Raw genomic sequence first — 12798 nt, forward strand, 5'->3', positions numbered from 1 at the left:
CTAGCTTGGTCTTCAAGAAAGGGAATTTAAATTAGTTAATACTCTTCACAAAGTGAGATAATTTGTTCAAATGCTAAAAATAAAGAACAGATCTTGGAAAAATGTTCCCTTGAAAAACCCAGTGTGTCTTCAGAGTTTTAGGTTCTGGATTAGCATCTCCTGGGCCAAAGGTCACGTACACCAGCACTTCAAGCATATGCTCCCCCCCCCCCAACTCACATGGGTGTGGAGCACTTTCAGGACGTTTGAAAAGAAAAAAAAAAAAAAACATTTCATCTCGCTCTCCATAACATCATTGGAACATTTTCTTTGAGTAAAAATTGACTTCCAGACAAACTGTAAACACGAGAAAAGCAGAAAGAAAAGGAAAAACAGGAAAAAATACAAATTGCAACCATGAGAGAAGAGAAAAAGCAGCAAAAACCAAAAAAAACAATACCAACAGAACACCAGTACTGTAAGTTAATAGGAAAGTGGGAGGCGGAATATTGTTGTTTAGCAGCTGTATTCACAGGCCGAGAAAAAAATAGTAAAGGAAAAGAATGATAGTGTTGGTACCTCACCTCAGTGTTTACCTTGTTTAGAGCTTGAAGTGTGCTAACGATTGACTTTCCCAAGCAACATCTAGTATAACAATGAAATCAAAGACACCGGGTAGAAGGGCTACTGATATGAGAATTAAACAACAGAACAGAGTAGTAATTGAAAGTGTGGTTTATTAATGACCTGTAGAGAATTCCTACCACTATTTTATTTCTCCCTTTGTGGCAATGTTTATAAAATTCAATTTATGCCTACCTTGTAAAGTTTTTAATTGTCTTAAACACGAAGGTGCACTATAAAAGGAGCCTTAGGTCCCACTGGACCATTTGTCAATCAACCATTGTGTGATGTAGAACTCTTAGAGTCAAGTCAGCTTGAGCTACAGCTACTCCAAAGCAGTGAACAGTGGGCGCATTCCTCAAAATTGTTTTATGTCTTCATCACAATATAAGAATTTTCGAGATTTGTATTTCCTTTCTCCAATGGAAACTGTCTTTATATCTGGCGGTAAATCTGAGATCGATGTAGGTGGTTTACACGTTTCTTCATGCCACCATGCTGGTCGAAGTAAACAATAGATATCTCATTAGCTCCTTTTGTTCGTCTACCAGCATTTAAATTTGACCCGCACACATAACAGTGAGTGACAAATGAGGCAAAAGGTCTTCCCAGGGAAGACTTCCTTATATAGCGCGCCTTCGTGTTTAATCAATGATTGCCTGGTTGAGGTTTGTTCATGTACACAAATCTAGTTCACAGAACAATCTAAAAATAGAAGTCTGGATTCTAAACTAGAAGTATAGGGGGGGATGGGATAATTAAATTTAACATTGAAAGTTTCCATAGAAACAGCACAACAATGTACTGCATATCAGTGTCTCTAATTACTCCGATGGAGGTCTGGATTCTAAACTAGATGTATAGGGGGGATGGGGTAGTCAAATTTAACATTGAAGGTTTCCATAGAAACAGCACAACAATGTACTGCATATCAGTGTCTCTTATTACTCCGATGGAAGTCTGGATTCTAAACTAGATGTATAGGGGGATGGGATAGTCAAATTTAACATTGAAGGTTTCCATAGAAACAGCACAACAATGTACTGTATATCAGTGTCTCTAATTACTTTGATGGAAGTCTGGACTCTAAACTAGATGTATAGGGGGATGGGGTAATTAAACTTAACATTAAAAGGTTTCCATAGAAACAGCACAACAATCTACTGCATATCAGTACCTCTAACTACTCTGATGGATCTGTCAGGGCATTAATAAGAAATAAATATAGATAATATATGCTATCCAGTAGTTAAGGAATTCATCTTAATCCAAGAAACAAGCTGATCTCTTCTCGAATGTCCAAACAACAAATAAAACAGAAAAAATGTTAAAAAATTAAATAAAGTTTGTGAGTCCAGCTTGATTTCATGAGTGAAGTTAACTTATTGCTAGTACATTTGTAACTGGGATACTGGAAAAGAGCTTTTGCATCAACTTGAAAATTTCATAAAATTGATTGTAGTGCATCATACTACACTATGAGGATTTCTTTGCACTCACTCTTACAAGAAATCATTGATTTTGCATGTCTGGAAAATACAATGTAACTGGTCTGTATCATCTTGTCAGTTTAGTCAAGTCTATTCAAATAATTAAGTTGTTTGCACATTGTCTTTAAAAACTACTTGACTAAACTGAAGATTCTTGCCTCAAATGAAAGTGTCCCATTCTCCCATAATTCTGGCATAATCAGGATTTGAGTAAAATAAATTAGATATTTCAGATCCCCTTGAGGGATTACGATCCTATTCAGACTTGAACGTACATCCACCTAATCTTGGAGTTTGCCAGAATAATTTTGTGTATAGAATTTCTCAATGTTCTCCAGAACCTTATGTATTTTTCAAGCTTCTCCAGAACCTTATGTATTGTTCACTATTCTCCATTAGCCTCTTAAACAATAAAGGGACTGGAGAAATATAAAATATCACTCAAAATGGTAATGGGTCTCCCTTATTCACATCAGTTCCAATTATTAAAATCATGCAAATATCAAATCTCATCAGGCTTCAGCAGCCATGCGCTGAGCCCCTCCTTCTCTAAGTTCCACTGTTTTCTCAAGTGTTTCCCAAAGGCAGTTCCCTTTGATAAAGTCATTGTCAACTAAATTGACAAGGTAATAGTTGTTGTAGATGTCATCAATGACTTGTCTTGATTGTGAATCCTCTTTGTAGAGTCGACCCCACCGTTGATCCCAAAGATCAAATGCTTCATCCTAAATATATGAGCAAAATAACTTGGTTAATTCTTAATATCATGCTACATGAAAGAGCATAGATTCAAGATTAAGTAAGATCGTTGAATTTAAAGATTTTCATTTTAAGGTAACATCTGCCTCAACAGTTAATTTTTGTGATCAAGACTATATTTATTTTTAATGATATCTTATGCAGATTATATCACATATATTGTACAAATTTTTATAATTATTAATTATTAGTAATCTTACTTTTATTTTGTATGTAAGTTAGTAATAGATATTAGTTTTAGGACTAGTTTAAATGCACGACCCCATAAGTGCGAAGCTTTAAACACTTATCATGTTGAAATAAAGTTGATGTTATGTTATGTTATCAGAACAAACAATTACACATTTAAGTTTAACCCTTTCACTCCCAGAAGTGATTAATGAGTAAATTCTCCCTATAATATCTATATATTATCCAGCAAACAGGTAGTGAGAATACTCAAGCTTATCAGTTAGAATTTGTTATCATAATATAATTGAACACCAAATTCTCATAATCAATTTACAAGGACACGTGTAACAGCTAGAGGGGAGAATTCATAAGCAAGATCTTGAGAGTTTAAGGGTTAGGGGTGGGACTGGTGTGCAGTTGCTCAGATAGGAACATTGATCTGACTAAACAGACCATTAACAAGTCAGTCAATCAATCAATTACAAGAAATAACAAAAACAATTTCATTTCAAGTTGTTGTCAAACTCCTTTAAAGGAAAGAAAAACCATTTAAAATTTGCCTTGCTTCCAATGTGTGGTTTTGCAGCACAGATGGTAGAAGCTCCCTCCCTAGTTCTGGGAGGCACAGGTTTGAATCCTGTCAAAGCCTTAATCATTTCAGGTTTCTTTTCAGCAATTGCTAAAATTGCAGACAACCTGCAAGGACCATTTCTTTGCTTGAGAGATCAGTTAGACTATCACCAAAGGCTTTCAGTCTCTGAACATTGGGTTTCCTGTTGCATTTCAGTAACTACTTGGTCTCTGAGTCAGCTGGCTGTGGACATATGATGTTAAATTGACTAGGTGATGAAATTCAAACATGGGAACTCACTTTCCAAGACTCAAAACTGATAGGATCCACAACTGTTGGCTGATAAATCTCTTTTCCAGGAAACACACCCCATGTGACAGCAATAGGAGATAACTTGTCAGAATTGGTTACATTAACTGAGCCCTGATAGAAAAAAAAAAGTATAAGAAACATGAAATGCTTAGTTTCTGATCTCTTCACAGAACAAAAGGGGTACATGTACTTCATAACTGCATAATCAAATTAACTTCAATCATTAAAAGGCAAAAATTATTGGTCAGAATATTCACACGATGAGATGGAACCACATTTATGTACATTACAAAGAATTAAACTGTGATCCAACTCACCTCTCTGTTCACAAAATGATAATTAACTTGTGGATAGTCTTTTAAAACTTCAAGAAGAATGTCAACATTTTCTTTGCAGGTGAAGAACTCTAGGTAAGCCTGCAATTTGAAGGTGTTAATTGTTAATGAAACATGGATTACCTCAGATGTCAATCAAATTTAGAAATAACTATTGGCTCTACAATCTTTACTTTTAAATTCAAACCTGAGTATAGTTTTCATGTAAATTGTACTTTCAGATGATACTAGACAAATAACAACGCATCATTTAGAAAGGTAATACATGTATGTAAAAAAAAGAAACTGGCAATTTAGATCCATAGTTTCCAAACAAGGCTTCAATGTTGGCAAACAAGGCTTCAATGTTGGCAAATAAGGCTTCAATGTTGCCAAACAAGGCTTCAATGTTGCCAAACAAGGCTACAATGGTGCCAGACAAGGCTGCAATGGTGCCAGACAAGGCTGCAATGGTGCCAGACAAGACTGCAATAGTGCCAGACAAGGCGGCAATGGTGCCAGACAAGGCTGCAATGGTGCCAATCCTGTTATCAAGGTCACTTTAAAATTCCCCATCAAACCACAGGAAACAACAATGATTCAAACCCAAATCAATTGTGCCAATGGAAGCAAAGATAGAAAAATCAAGATGGCAATCATAGCTAATTTTCTGTGATGGTATTGGTTATAAACAGCAGGTGTGCTGCACAATCTTCTTTCGCACAATTTTATTTACCTTCTGGTAGATATATCCACCACTTCCCCCCCAGCCCACAAGAGGGTCACTAGATGGTTTGGCATTCACGTGAGGCTGACTGTTGATTGTTAGAAATCCATGGCTGTTCAGAAATTCAAGCTTCTCTTTGATTAAAGATGTTTCTGGAGCAATGGTGTCATCATTCCAGGGGAGTGATTTCACCTGTAAAATAAAGGTAATATCCTATGCTTCCCAACCGAAATTTATCAAGCTGTGTTATTCTACTTCAAGTCCCTTCAGTTTTTGACATATTCCCACAGTACATTAATTAAAATAAATTATCAGCATTACTATATTCTCTTCTTTTCAAGGTCATCATTTGGAAACTTTAAAACATGAAATGGTGGTCAGAAAATTAATCTGGTTCATCAGTAGAAAATAAATAAAAGTTTGAAAAAGGCACATTATGTGCATTGCTATTAACAGCTGTACTCAACAAATCATATCTGAGTCAATAGCTTCGACACTGCAAATTCAGTTGCAAAATGACTTTTTTGGAAGTTTACATGTACATGTTCAAGTTGACCAAAATGGTTAAATCTTGGAATGCTTATCACAACTAAAAAAGACTTTTATCTAAACCAATTGTTGAATGTATCATTCAAACACTGACACACACACAGGATCTTCACAACAATTTTTTTTCAAATTTCACTTACCTGCACACCATTTCGATTGTTTTCCCCAGAGATGTAACACCTGAAAACTTCAAACACATCTTCCACACAAGTGAGTTCCCCTCCCCACATTTTCAACAAGTCTTCTTTCTTGCTTTTGCTTCGTAAATAAAACAAGTGATGGTCTCTCAAGTCATTAAAGGCCGGCGATGACGAATTTCCCCATCTACCATTAGGATACTCATCCCAGTCTGAAGTACGATACATATAGCTCTTAGGTCGAGAAGCCCAGAAGATCGGTCTCACATCCTCACACACTCTTTTCTTGTTTGCTGAGGGTTTCCAGGGCAATGGTCTGCTGGCTGCAGGATCCTGGCACCACAGTCCCAAAGCTGTCAAAATTTCTTTGGTTGCAACCTCTCGATTCAGGGTGTAAAAGTGTAATCCAGGAACATCATCACTTTCTAAAAGTTCACGTGCCATTTGGATTCCAAGTTGTACCCCATATTTACGTATAGCCTCATCATTATCTTTGATGGGTTCAATGGCATCCACAATCCATTGTGGAACTTCTAACCTTGATAGCTTGACAAGATGACGCAGGGAAGCATAACCCTGGAGAATCAAGTCGAAATCAAGAAATTGAAACAAGACTCCATTGAAGTTCACCCAACACCCAGAGGTGATTATCATGTAAGTTTACCTTGTAGTAGCCATACATTATCCAACTAAAGGTAATGACAATACAGTCAAACTTATCAGGTATAAGCTGTTATATTAATCTAATTCTTGTAACTAACTTACAGGGAAAGGTTAAGTGTAGCAGAAAGAGGAGAGAATCAGCAATCTAATCTTGAGAGTTAAAAGTTTAATAGCACAATGTATACACAAGGCCCAGTCAAAGTACGCAACTGTTTCAAAGTCTCTTAAAGCTCAAAGTCAAATATTGCAAATTAACTACATTATTTTGTATGTTGTACTGAATTAGAACTAATATAGGTATTATGTATGATGCATGATCCTCGCAGTAGATAGCGCTATTTATGCAATAGCGAAAATCAGACCTGAAAAAAATCAGGCCTGTACGGGACTCAAACCACTGACCTCTGCGATACTAGTGCAGCGCTCTACCAATTGAGCTAACAAGCCAACTGGGAGCAGGCCGTTAAGTTGATTCGTAATAAACCCGTGAAAGTGATAAATCAGATACAATGAATATATGAAGTTCATATATTTTGAACTGCGGTATAAGATACGTATGATGCACGATCCGTGCAGTAGATAGCGCTATTTATGCAATAGCGAAAATCAGACCTGAAAAAAATCAGGCCTGTACGGGATTCGAACCACTGACCTCTGTGATACTAGTGCAGCACTCTACCAATTGAGCTAACAAGCCAACTGAGAGCAGGCCGTTAAGTTGATTCGTAATAAACCCGTGAAAGTGATAAATCAGATACAAGGAATATATGAAGTTCATATAATTTGAACTGCGGTATTAGATACGTATGATGCACGATCCTCGCAGTAGATATAGGTATTGTAACAACAATTGTGTCTCACCTGAATGGGCATAATGCCAGGAATGATTGGTACAGTTATACCAATATCTCGGCAATCTTTAACAAATTTGAAGAATGTTTTGTTCTCAAAGAACAGTTGTGTTATGATAAAATCTGATCCAGCATCTACTTTCTCCTTCAAATGTTGAAGATCCTCCTCATAAGTGGGACAGTCTGGATGACCATTTGGGTAGCCTATGTAAAGATATCCAACTGTATATTAGAAAAAAACTTCCCTCTTAAGCTCCAATATAATAGGAAATCAGTAAACAAAGGGTCAAGGAAAAAAGCCAGGATTCCAAGAGCAGATGAAAAAAAAAAAAAAAAAAAAATCAAAACAAAACAAAACAAATAATTGTACTGTGGACCATAAAATCACTCTTTAATCTACTCACTCACCTGCCACACAAATAGTGAAAGTATCTCCAAACTCTTGGCGGACATGTTTCACCATATCTGTGCCATATGCCAAACCATCATCAAGAGCTTGCCATTCCTCCCCATTGGGCGGATCTGCAAATGCCAGAGCATTGGAAAATTGAAAATCCATTGGACAGTGGATCCCAGAATTGTAATAAACACCACAACTTCAGGTATGTGCACACATTTAATTGTCATAAATAACAAAAAAATAGTAGTTCACTGCCAAAAAATTTCCTGAGAAATTGCTACCATTATGATGCAACTGGATGGGCTCTATGTTGTTATAACCATTTGACAACTGCATTGTGTTAAATGGGGCCAGCCAGCCCAACAAGCGGTTCTGTCCTGGTGTACCGGTTCACAAGGGAATTACCATTGTTCTTTCTTTGTTTAGGAGTCATTGGTTAGCTTTTGTGTACTGTTTGGTCTTTTGTATCGGCTCTTGTGAACCGGTACATGAGGACAGAACCCAACAAGCTTAACTAGCTTAACATCCTTAAAAAAAACTTAGAATGCTCATTTTAATTTGCCAACTCTTCCCATGAGTCAACCCAACTGCCCTTTGACCCTTCCAATGCCAGTGGTGACCAAAAACCAGAATTTCCTTTGTAATAGCAATACATTTAGGCCCTAATACTTGGATTATAGGAGTTGACCCAAAACAAAAGAGAAAAAAAGACAAAAGAAAGAGGAAAACAATAGGTTAATGATGTAGTGTTCTGTTGTGTCATGTCTCATCTTTCTATGTTTTCAAGCCAAAGGGTGACAGGAGAAAATGAAAATATCAGCTCAAGACACTGTTTGATTCAAAACCAAATTGGAGAGAACTCAAATTATGAGGAATATATGTATACATGTATGGTAGTGAGAGGGTCAAAAGATATTTATCAGTTGTAGAATCACATTTTTTTTGTATAATAACCAGTACTTACCACCACGGAGAGCAAGGATGTTCCTAATTCCCAATGTTTTGGCTTTCATCAAGTGCTTAGTCACTGTGGCTTTCACTGTATTAGCACAAGAAATGTGCAGCATAGTTTCTAGACCACAATAGTTTAAAGCTGCACTGGCTATTGTCATGGAGCTTGTTTCTTTATCACCACCAGGGTCTCCAGCAGGATGCCATGTCACATCACAAAATAATGGGCATCCTATAGAAATCCTGTCAAACTTGGCTATCAAGTTCACTGCTCCATTAGGAGTTCTTGGGGGAAAAAATTCCAAGCTGAAGAATTTTTCTTTAGCTGCAATCTTCTGATTGATTTTTTCAATCAGTGTCAGTGGTGATGAGGGAACAGAAGGCGTATTGCTTTTTGATCCCCGGTCATTGTTCACACATTGAAGAAGTTCCATAGCAGGGGCCGTGTCTTGGCGTCCAAATCCCATTGTTTAGGACTGCAATTACGTCTGAAAAAATAAAAACATTATTTTAGGTTAGTGCAATATTAAGCTAAAAGTGGGTCTCTTAGAGCTGGAGCAAAATAAATATATTCCATCCTGTTGAAGCAAGTGACATATTCCCAAATCAAGAAAATTTTGTTTACTGTCTCTGGAAATCTTACATGGATTTCATTTTATGCATAATTCTAATTCCAAGGACTTAACTACCATAACAATTATGCTTGTTGATTGAAAACTCCTCTGGACAAAAAAGTGTCACCAGCTTTTAAAATACAAGAAAGATATTGATGGCAAGATTGAGGGATAGAGACTGAAGCAGCCACTTAAACAATCAAAACATCGAAATGCCATGATTTAAATGTAAAATTTGCATTTCAAGACTGCATCAATTGCCTTAAATCTCAAATACATGAATGCAACCAAACAAAAATATAGCTGTATCATTAGATTTTCAACATTTAGGCAACTTCGGTGGCATGGTTTAAGAGCAGGCTCTATTTTCACATAGCTTCAGTTTGGGACCAGAAATATTCAAAGTTGCCGTGATGATCGTCTGTAACCAACAACTACAATATCACTGTTTATTTTCACTACTGTAAAAATCGTGTAAAAATCAATCCCGATTTCCTGAAAAACAAGTTCAACGTGCAATAATTTTGGAGAAGATCGCGTAAATCTCAGCGGAAAAAAAAAACAAAAATTCGTTTTTTTTAAGTGCATTTCCAGAATCCAAAATTTAAACAGTACGAAGTCCAAGTCACGCAAAATCAATTATCATTTTTTTTTTCTTCGCCAGATGAGCTCCAGAACCTGGACTCGATCGATTCGTAGAATTCATTATAGGAAAAGTAAGTTTTTTCTCCCCTTATCGAAAAATAGACTTAACATTGTAGGATTTTCACAGGTTTTCATCTGCAGGCTGAGTGACATTATGTAACGGCGTCTCGCTGAAATATTCGGAACCACAGCTCCACAATGGTCTTCCCAAGCAAACTTGACATGAGTTTTCTATTTCCTACGCTCAAACGAATTTCCAGCATTGACCCAAAAATCTACGAACATGGCGAAAAATTAAGTTAAATTGGATGCCAACTCAACCGACACCTAGCGAGAACTTGTAAGTGTATTTAAATTTCAACTCGTTCCTCAGGCAGACTGAACTACTCGTAGACTGGTTTAACGAGTATGACCGGCTAGAGCGTCCGTAATCAACCAGTTTTAGCGTAAAAAAAAAATTAAGATGCTCCTTACCTTATTGCACAGAGACACTGTACGCGGTTTAACACACTGGCGAACTCGTTACAGTTGACTCAAGAGTTAAATGCCGACGACAGTGATTCTACTCCAACCGGCACTCCAATCCCTTATGCTGTGTGATTTTCCGTCCGCCATATTAGGCGAAGCCTTTCGAAATTAGCTCGCCTGGTGCACGTGCATTAGGCCAATCAGCGTTGGCTTTATAATCGGGTGCAGACAAGTGAAAACCCAAGGCTTCAACTAGCTACCAATCACATACTTTGTATTATTTGGAACAAAGAGAAAGTTGCTCGCCGAGCCGGGATAAGAATACACCCAAGCTGGAAAATAATTGTATATTTCGTAATATTCTATCGGCAAACAGTAGTTTTCGCAGTGACAAAGAATTCTGGATTTACGTAAAAGCGTGCAAGAATACCAATGCCGTAACTGAAAAGAAATCGCCCGAGAAAAATCTCTGGGGCTAAATTGTATATCAGCGTTAACTTCGCCCTTTGTCTCAAAACAAACGAACGTGTCTTTAAATGATTTCTTAAAGAGGTGCATGATGGAGGTAAAAGATATGATTAAAACAATACTTTTCTGATTTAAATGGACTGACTCCAGCACAAAGATCATGTTTTTAAAAAACATCGCAACGAATGTTAAGTAACGTTCAGTTATTTACCGTCGCCTCAGACAACAGGATAGGTTCCATGCTAATTTTTTATGCAATCTTCAAGATTAACATTATCTAACTACTCCTAGGTTTTTTCAGAAATAGAAGCGGCTCGGGTGTTGTATGGTGTAATCCATTTTTTAATTCAAACCAAATAATACAGTATACTGACTGACAGGGAATTCGACACCCGCTAACGTTTGTTCTTTCGCTTCGGTCCCGGCACGAGCAGTGAATACTAAAAGCCGTTGTTTAGCTCTCTTTGGGCCGTCAAAGCTTCTTTCAGTCAGGATATATGTTTTAGAGCCTATCTTAAGCTTTTTTTCTGTATCTAGCAACACGAGACTAGACATGTTCACCGCAGGGTACTAGTGAATACTCAGTAATTTTACTTTTCACCAGTAATGATCTCCTCCACATGTCTAGCAGTAGTGTGGGTTTTTATGCTGAAAAGGATGTTGGTGATATGCATTTTGGCTAGATTTATGATAATAACGGGTAGGCTTAGCCACAAGTTGCTCTGCAACTTTTCGGCAACTTTTTAGAATTTTGGCAACTTTTAGAATTTTCGGCAACTTTGGGGTTTTTGAGATTCTTTGAAACCACTTTCTTCACGTTTTGAGCCACATTGGTCAGTTTTCGATAGACATTTATTCAATTTATTCTAAAATACAATAATTTGGGCCCCCCCCCATGGGTTGATTTTTGTGATGGTTTATCACAGGGCCAGCGGTATCACGTTGCACGTTTTCCAAGATGCTGGACAATTACAGTGACTTTGTTGATCAAGTGAAATGGAAAGAACCTCTGATATTATCATTGGACTTTGACAAATAAAGTTTTGATAAGAAGCAATGTGCGAATTTTTAATCTTTAACACCCAAAAAAGGTACGAAAAGCAGAAAAATTTTGGCAACTTTTTGGCATCTTTTAGACACTTTTATCAGCAAGTTTCTTGGGATTCATCGTCAACTTGTGGCTAGGCCTAATAACAGGGGCGTAGCCAGGATTTTTCAAAGGGGGGGGGGGAAGTCACAGAGGCTACTCACCATTTACACCGCTGCTCTCCCCGTGTATCAGCGGGCTCAGTCATATTATCGCGGCATGAAATACAAGAGCCGTTGTCGAAAATACTTTACAAAAAAAAACCAATTTTTAAAAAAGTGGGCTTTTCAACAATGGCTTTTACGGCCAAGATATTGTCATTGTGTTTTCGCCACTTGAATATTGTGGGGATCACGGGCACCCCAGGACGCCCCCGGCTACGCCCTTGAATAAACAGATGCCCTAGATACAGTGAAATGGGCCACTCTGGTATCGGTCGAAGCTCATACCAACTCGAAAAAGAGGAAATAATTAAATATTGCATTGGACGTCGGATTCGGCGTAATTTGACGGGGAAATTTAATTCTCTCCGATCACAATTTGGGCATCGTACATTTCCTGTAATTTTACGTAAGGTAATAAGGAAAAAAGGATCGAAGCAAATGATTCTCTAACTTCGTAATAATTATTATATTGAAGAAAATTCATCCCTGATTTGTTGGGCATCCCTTACTTGTAAAGGGAGGGTGGGGGGCGGGGAGGAGGAGGAGGAGGAGGGAGCGCGGACGCTCAACCGCGGGAAGACGTTGGTTCAATTTTTCAAAAATCGTGGCCATAGAAGATCGCCTTTGGTGATGTGAAATTTGCGCTTAAACAACAATATTCACCGTGTAGTGGTATAGAGACTGACCCTAAACTTTTCCTAACCAATTCAACTAGCTTTCGCAATCGGTTTTCCAAACCCGTCTTCTTCATATCAATTGACACCGAAGAACAAAATATATGTGTTCAGAGCTAGTACCGATTATAAGCGCTCATTATGGATAGCATGATTACACTCACGCGCGCAATCACAGGG

General features: G+C 37.6%; 1 protein-coding gene and 1 long non-coding RNA gene across 4 annotated transcripts; one reads left to right on the top strand and one right to left on the bottom strand.

Annotated features, from left to right (window-relative positions):
* Nucleotides 1–698: 698 nt before the first annotated feature.
* LOC111332195 (methylenetetrahydrofolate reductase (NADPH)) lies at nucleotides 699–10370 on the bottom strand. 3 transcript variants are annotated; one of them, XM_022937490.2, is made up of 9 exons: nucleotides 10232–10370; nucleotides 8512–8986; nucleotides 7556–7669; nucleotides 7158–7351; nucleotides 5637–6209; nucleotides 4957–5139; nucleotides 4224–4322; nucleotides 3895–4017; nucleotides 699–2818 (listed from the first exon to the last, which is right to left on the bottom strand). In XM_022937490.2, the coding sequence occupies exons 2-9, from the start codon at nucleotides 8963–8965 to the stop codon at nucleotides 2606–2608; spliced, it is 1953 nt and encodes a 650-aa protein (XP_022793225.2). In that variant the 5' UTR covers nucleotides 8966–8986; nucleotides 10232–10370; the 3' UTR covers nucleotides 699–2605. The 3 variants fall into 3 exon arrangements, with proteins under 3 accessions (XP_022793225.2, XP_088586158.1, XP_088586159.1); XM_088730032.1 differs by having other exon boundaries at nucleotides 8512–8980; nucleotides 10228–10365; XM_088730033.1 differs by having other exon boundaries at nucleotides 8512–8974; nucleotides 10232–10307.
* On the top strand, nucleotides 9737–12026 carry LOC148725449 (uncharacterized). Its single transcript, XR_015990545.1, has 2 exons — nucleotides 9737–10097; nucleotides 10244–12026. It is a non-coding gene; the product is annotated as an uncharacterized LOC148725449 (long non-coding RNA).
* Nucleotides 12027–12798: the final 772 nt, after the last annotated feature.

The sequence above is a fragment of the Stylophora pistillata genome, chromosome 8, assembly GCF_964205215.1.
Source record: "Stylophora pistillata chromosome 8, jaStyPist1.2, whole genome shotgun sequence".
In the NCBI taxonomy this organism is placed as follows: Eukaryota; Metazoa; Cnidaria; class Anthozoa; order Scleractinia; family Pocilloporidae; genus Stylophora; species Stylophora pistillata.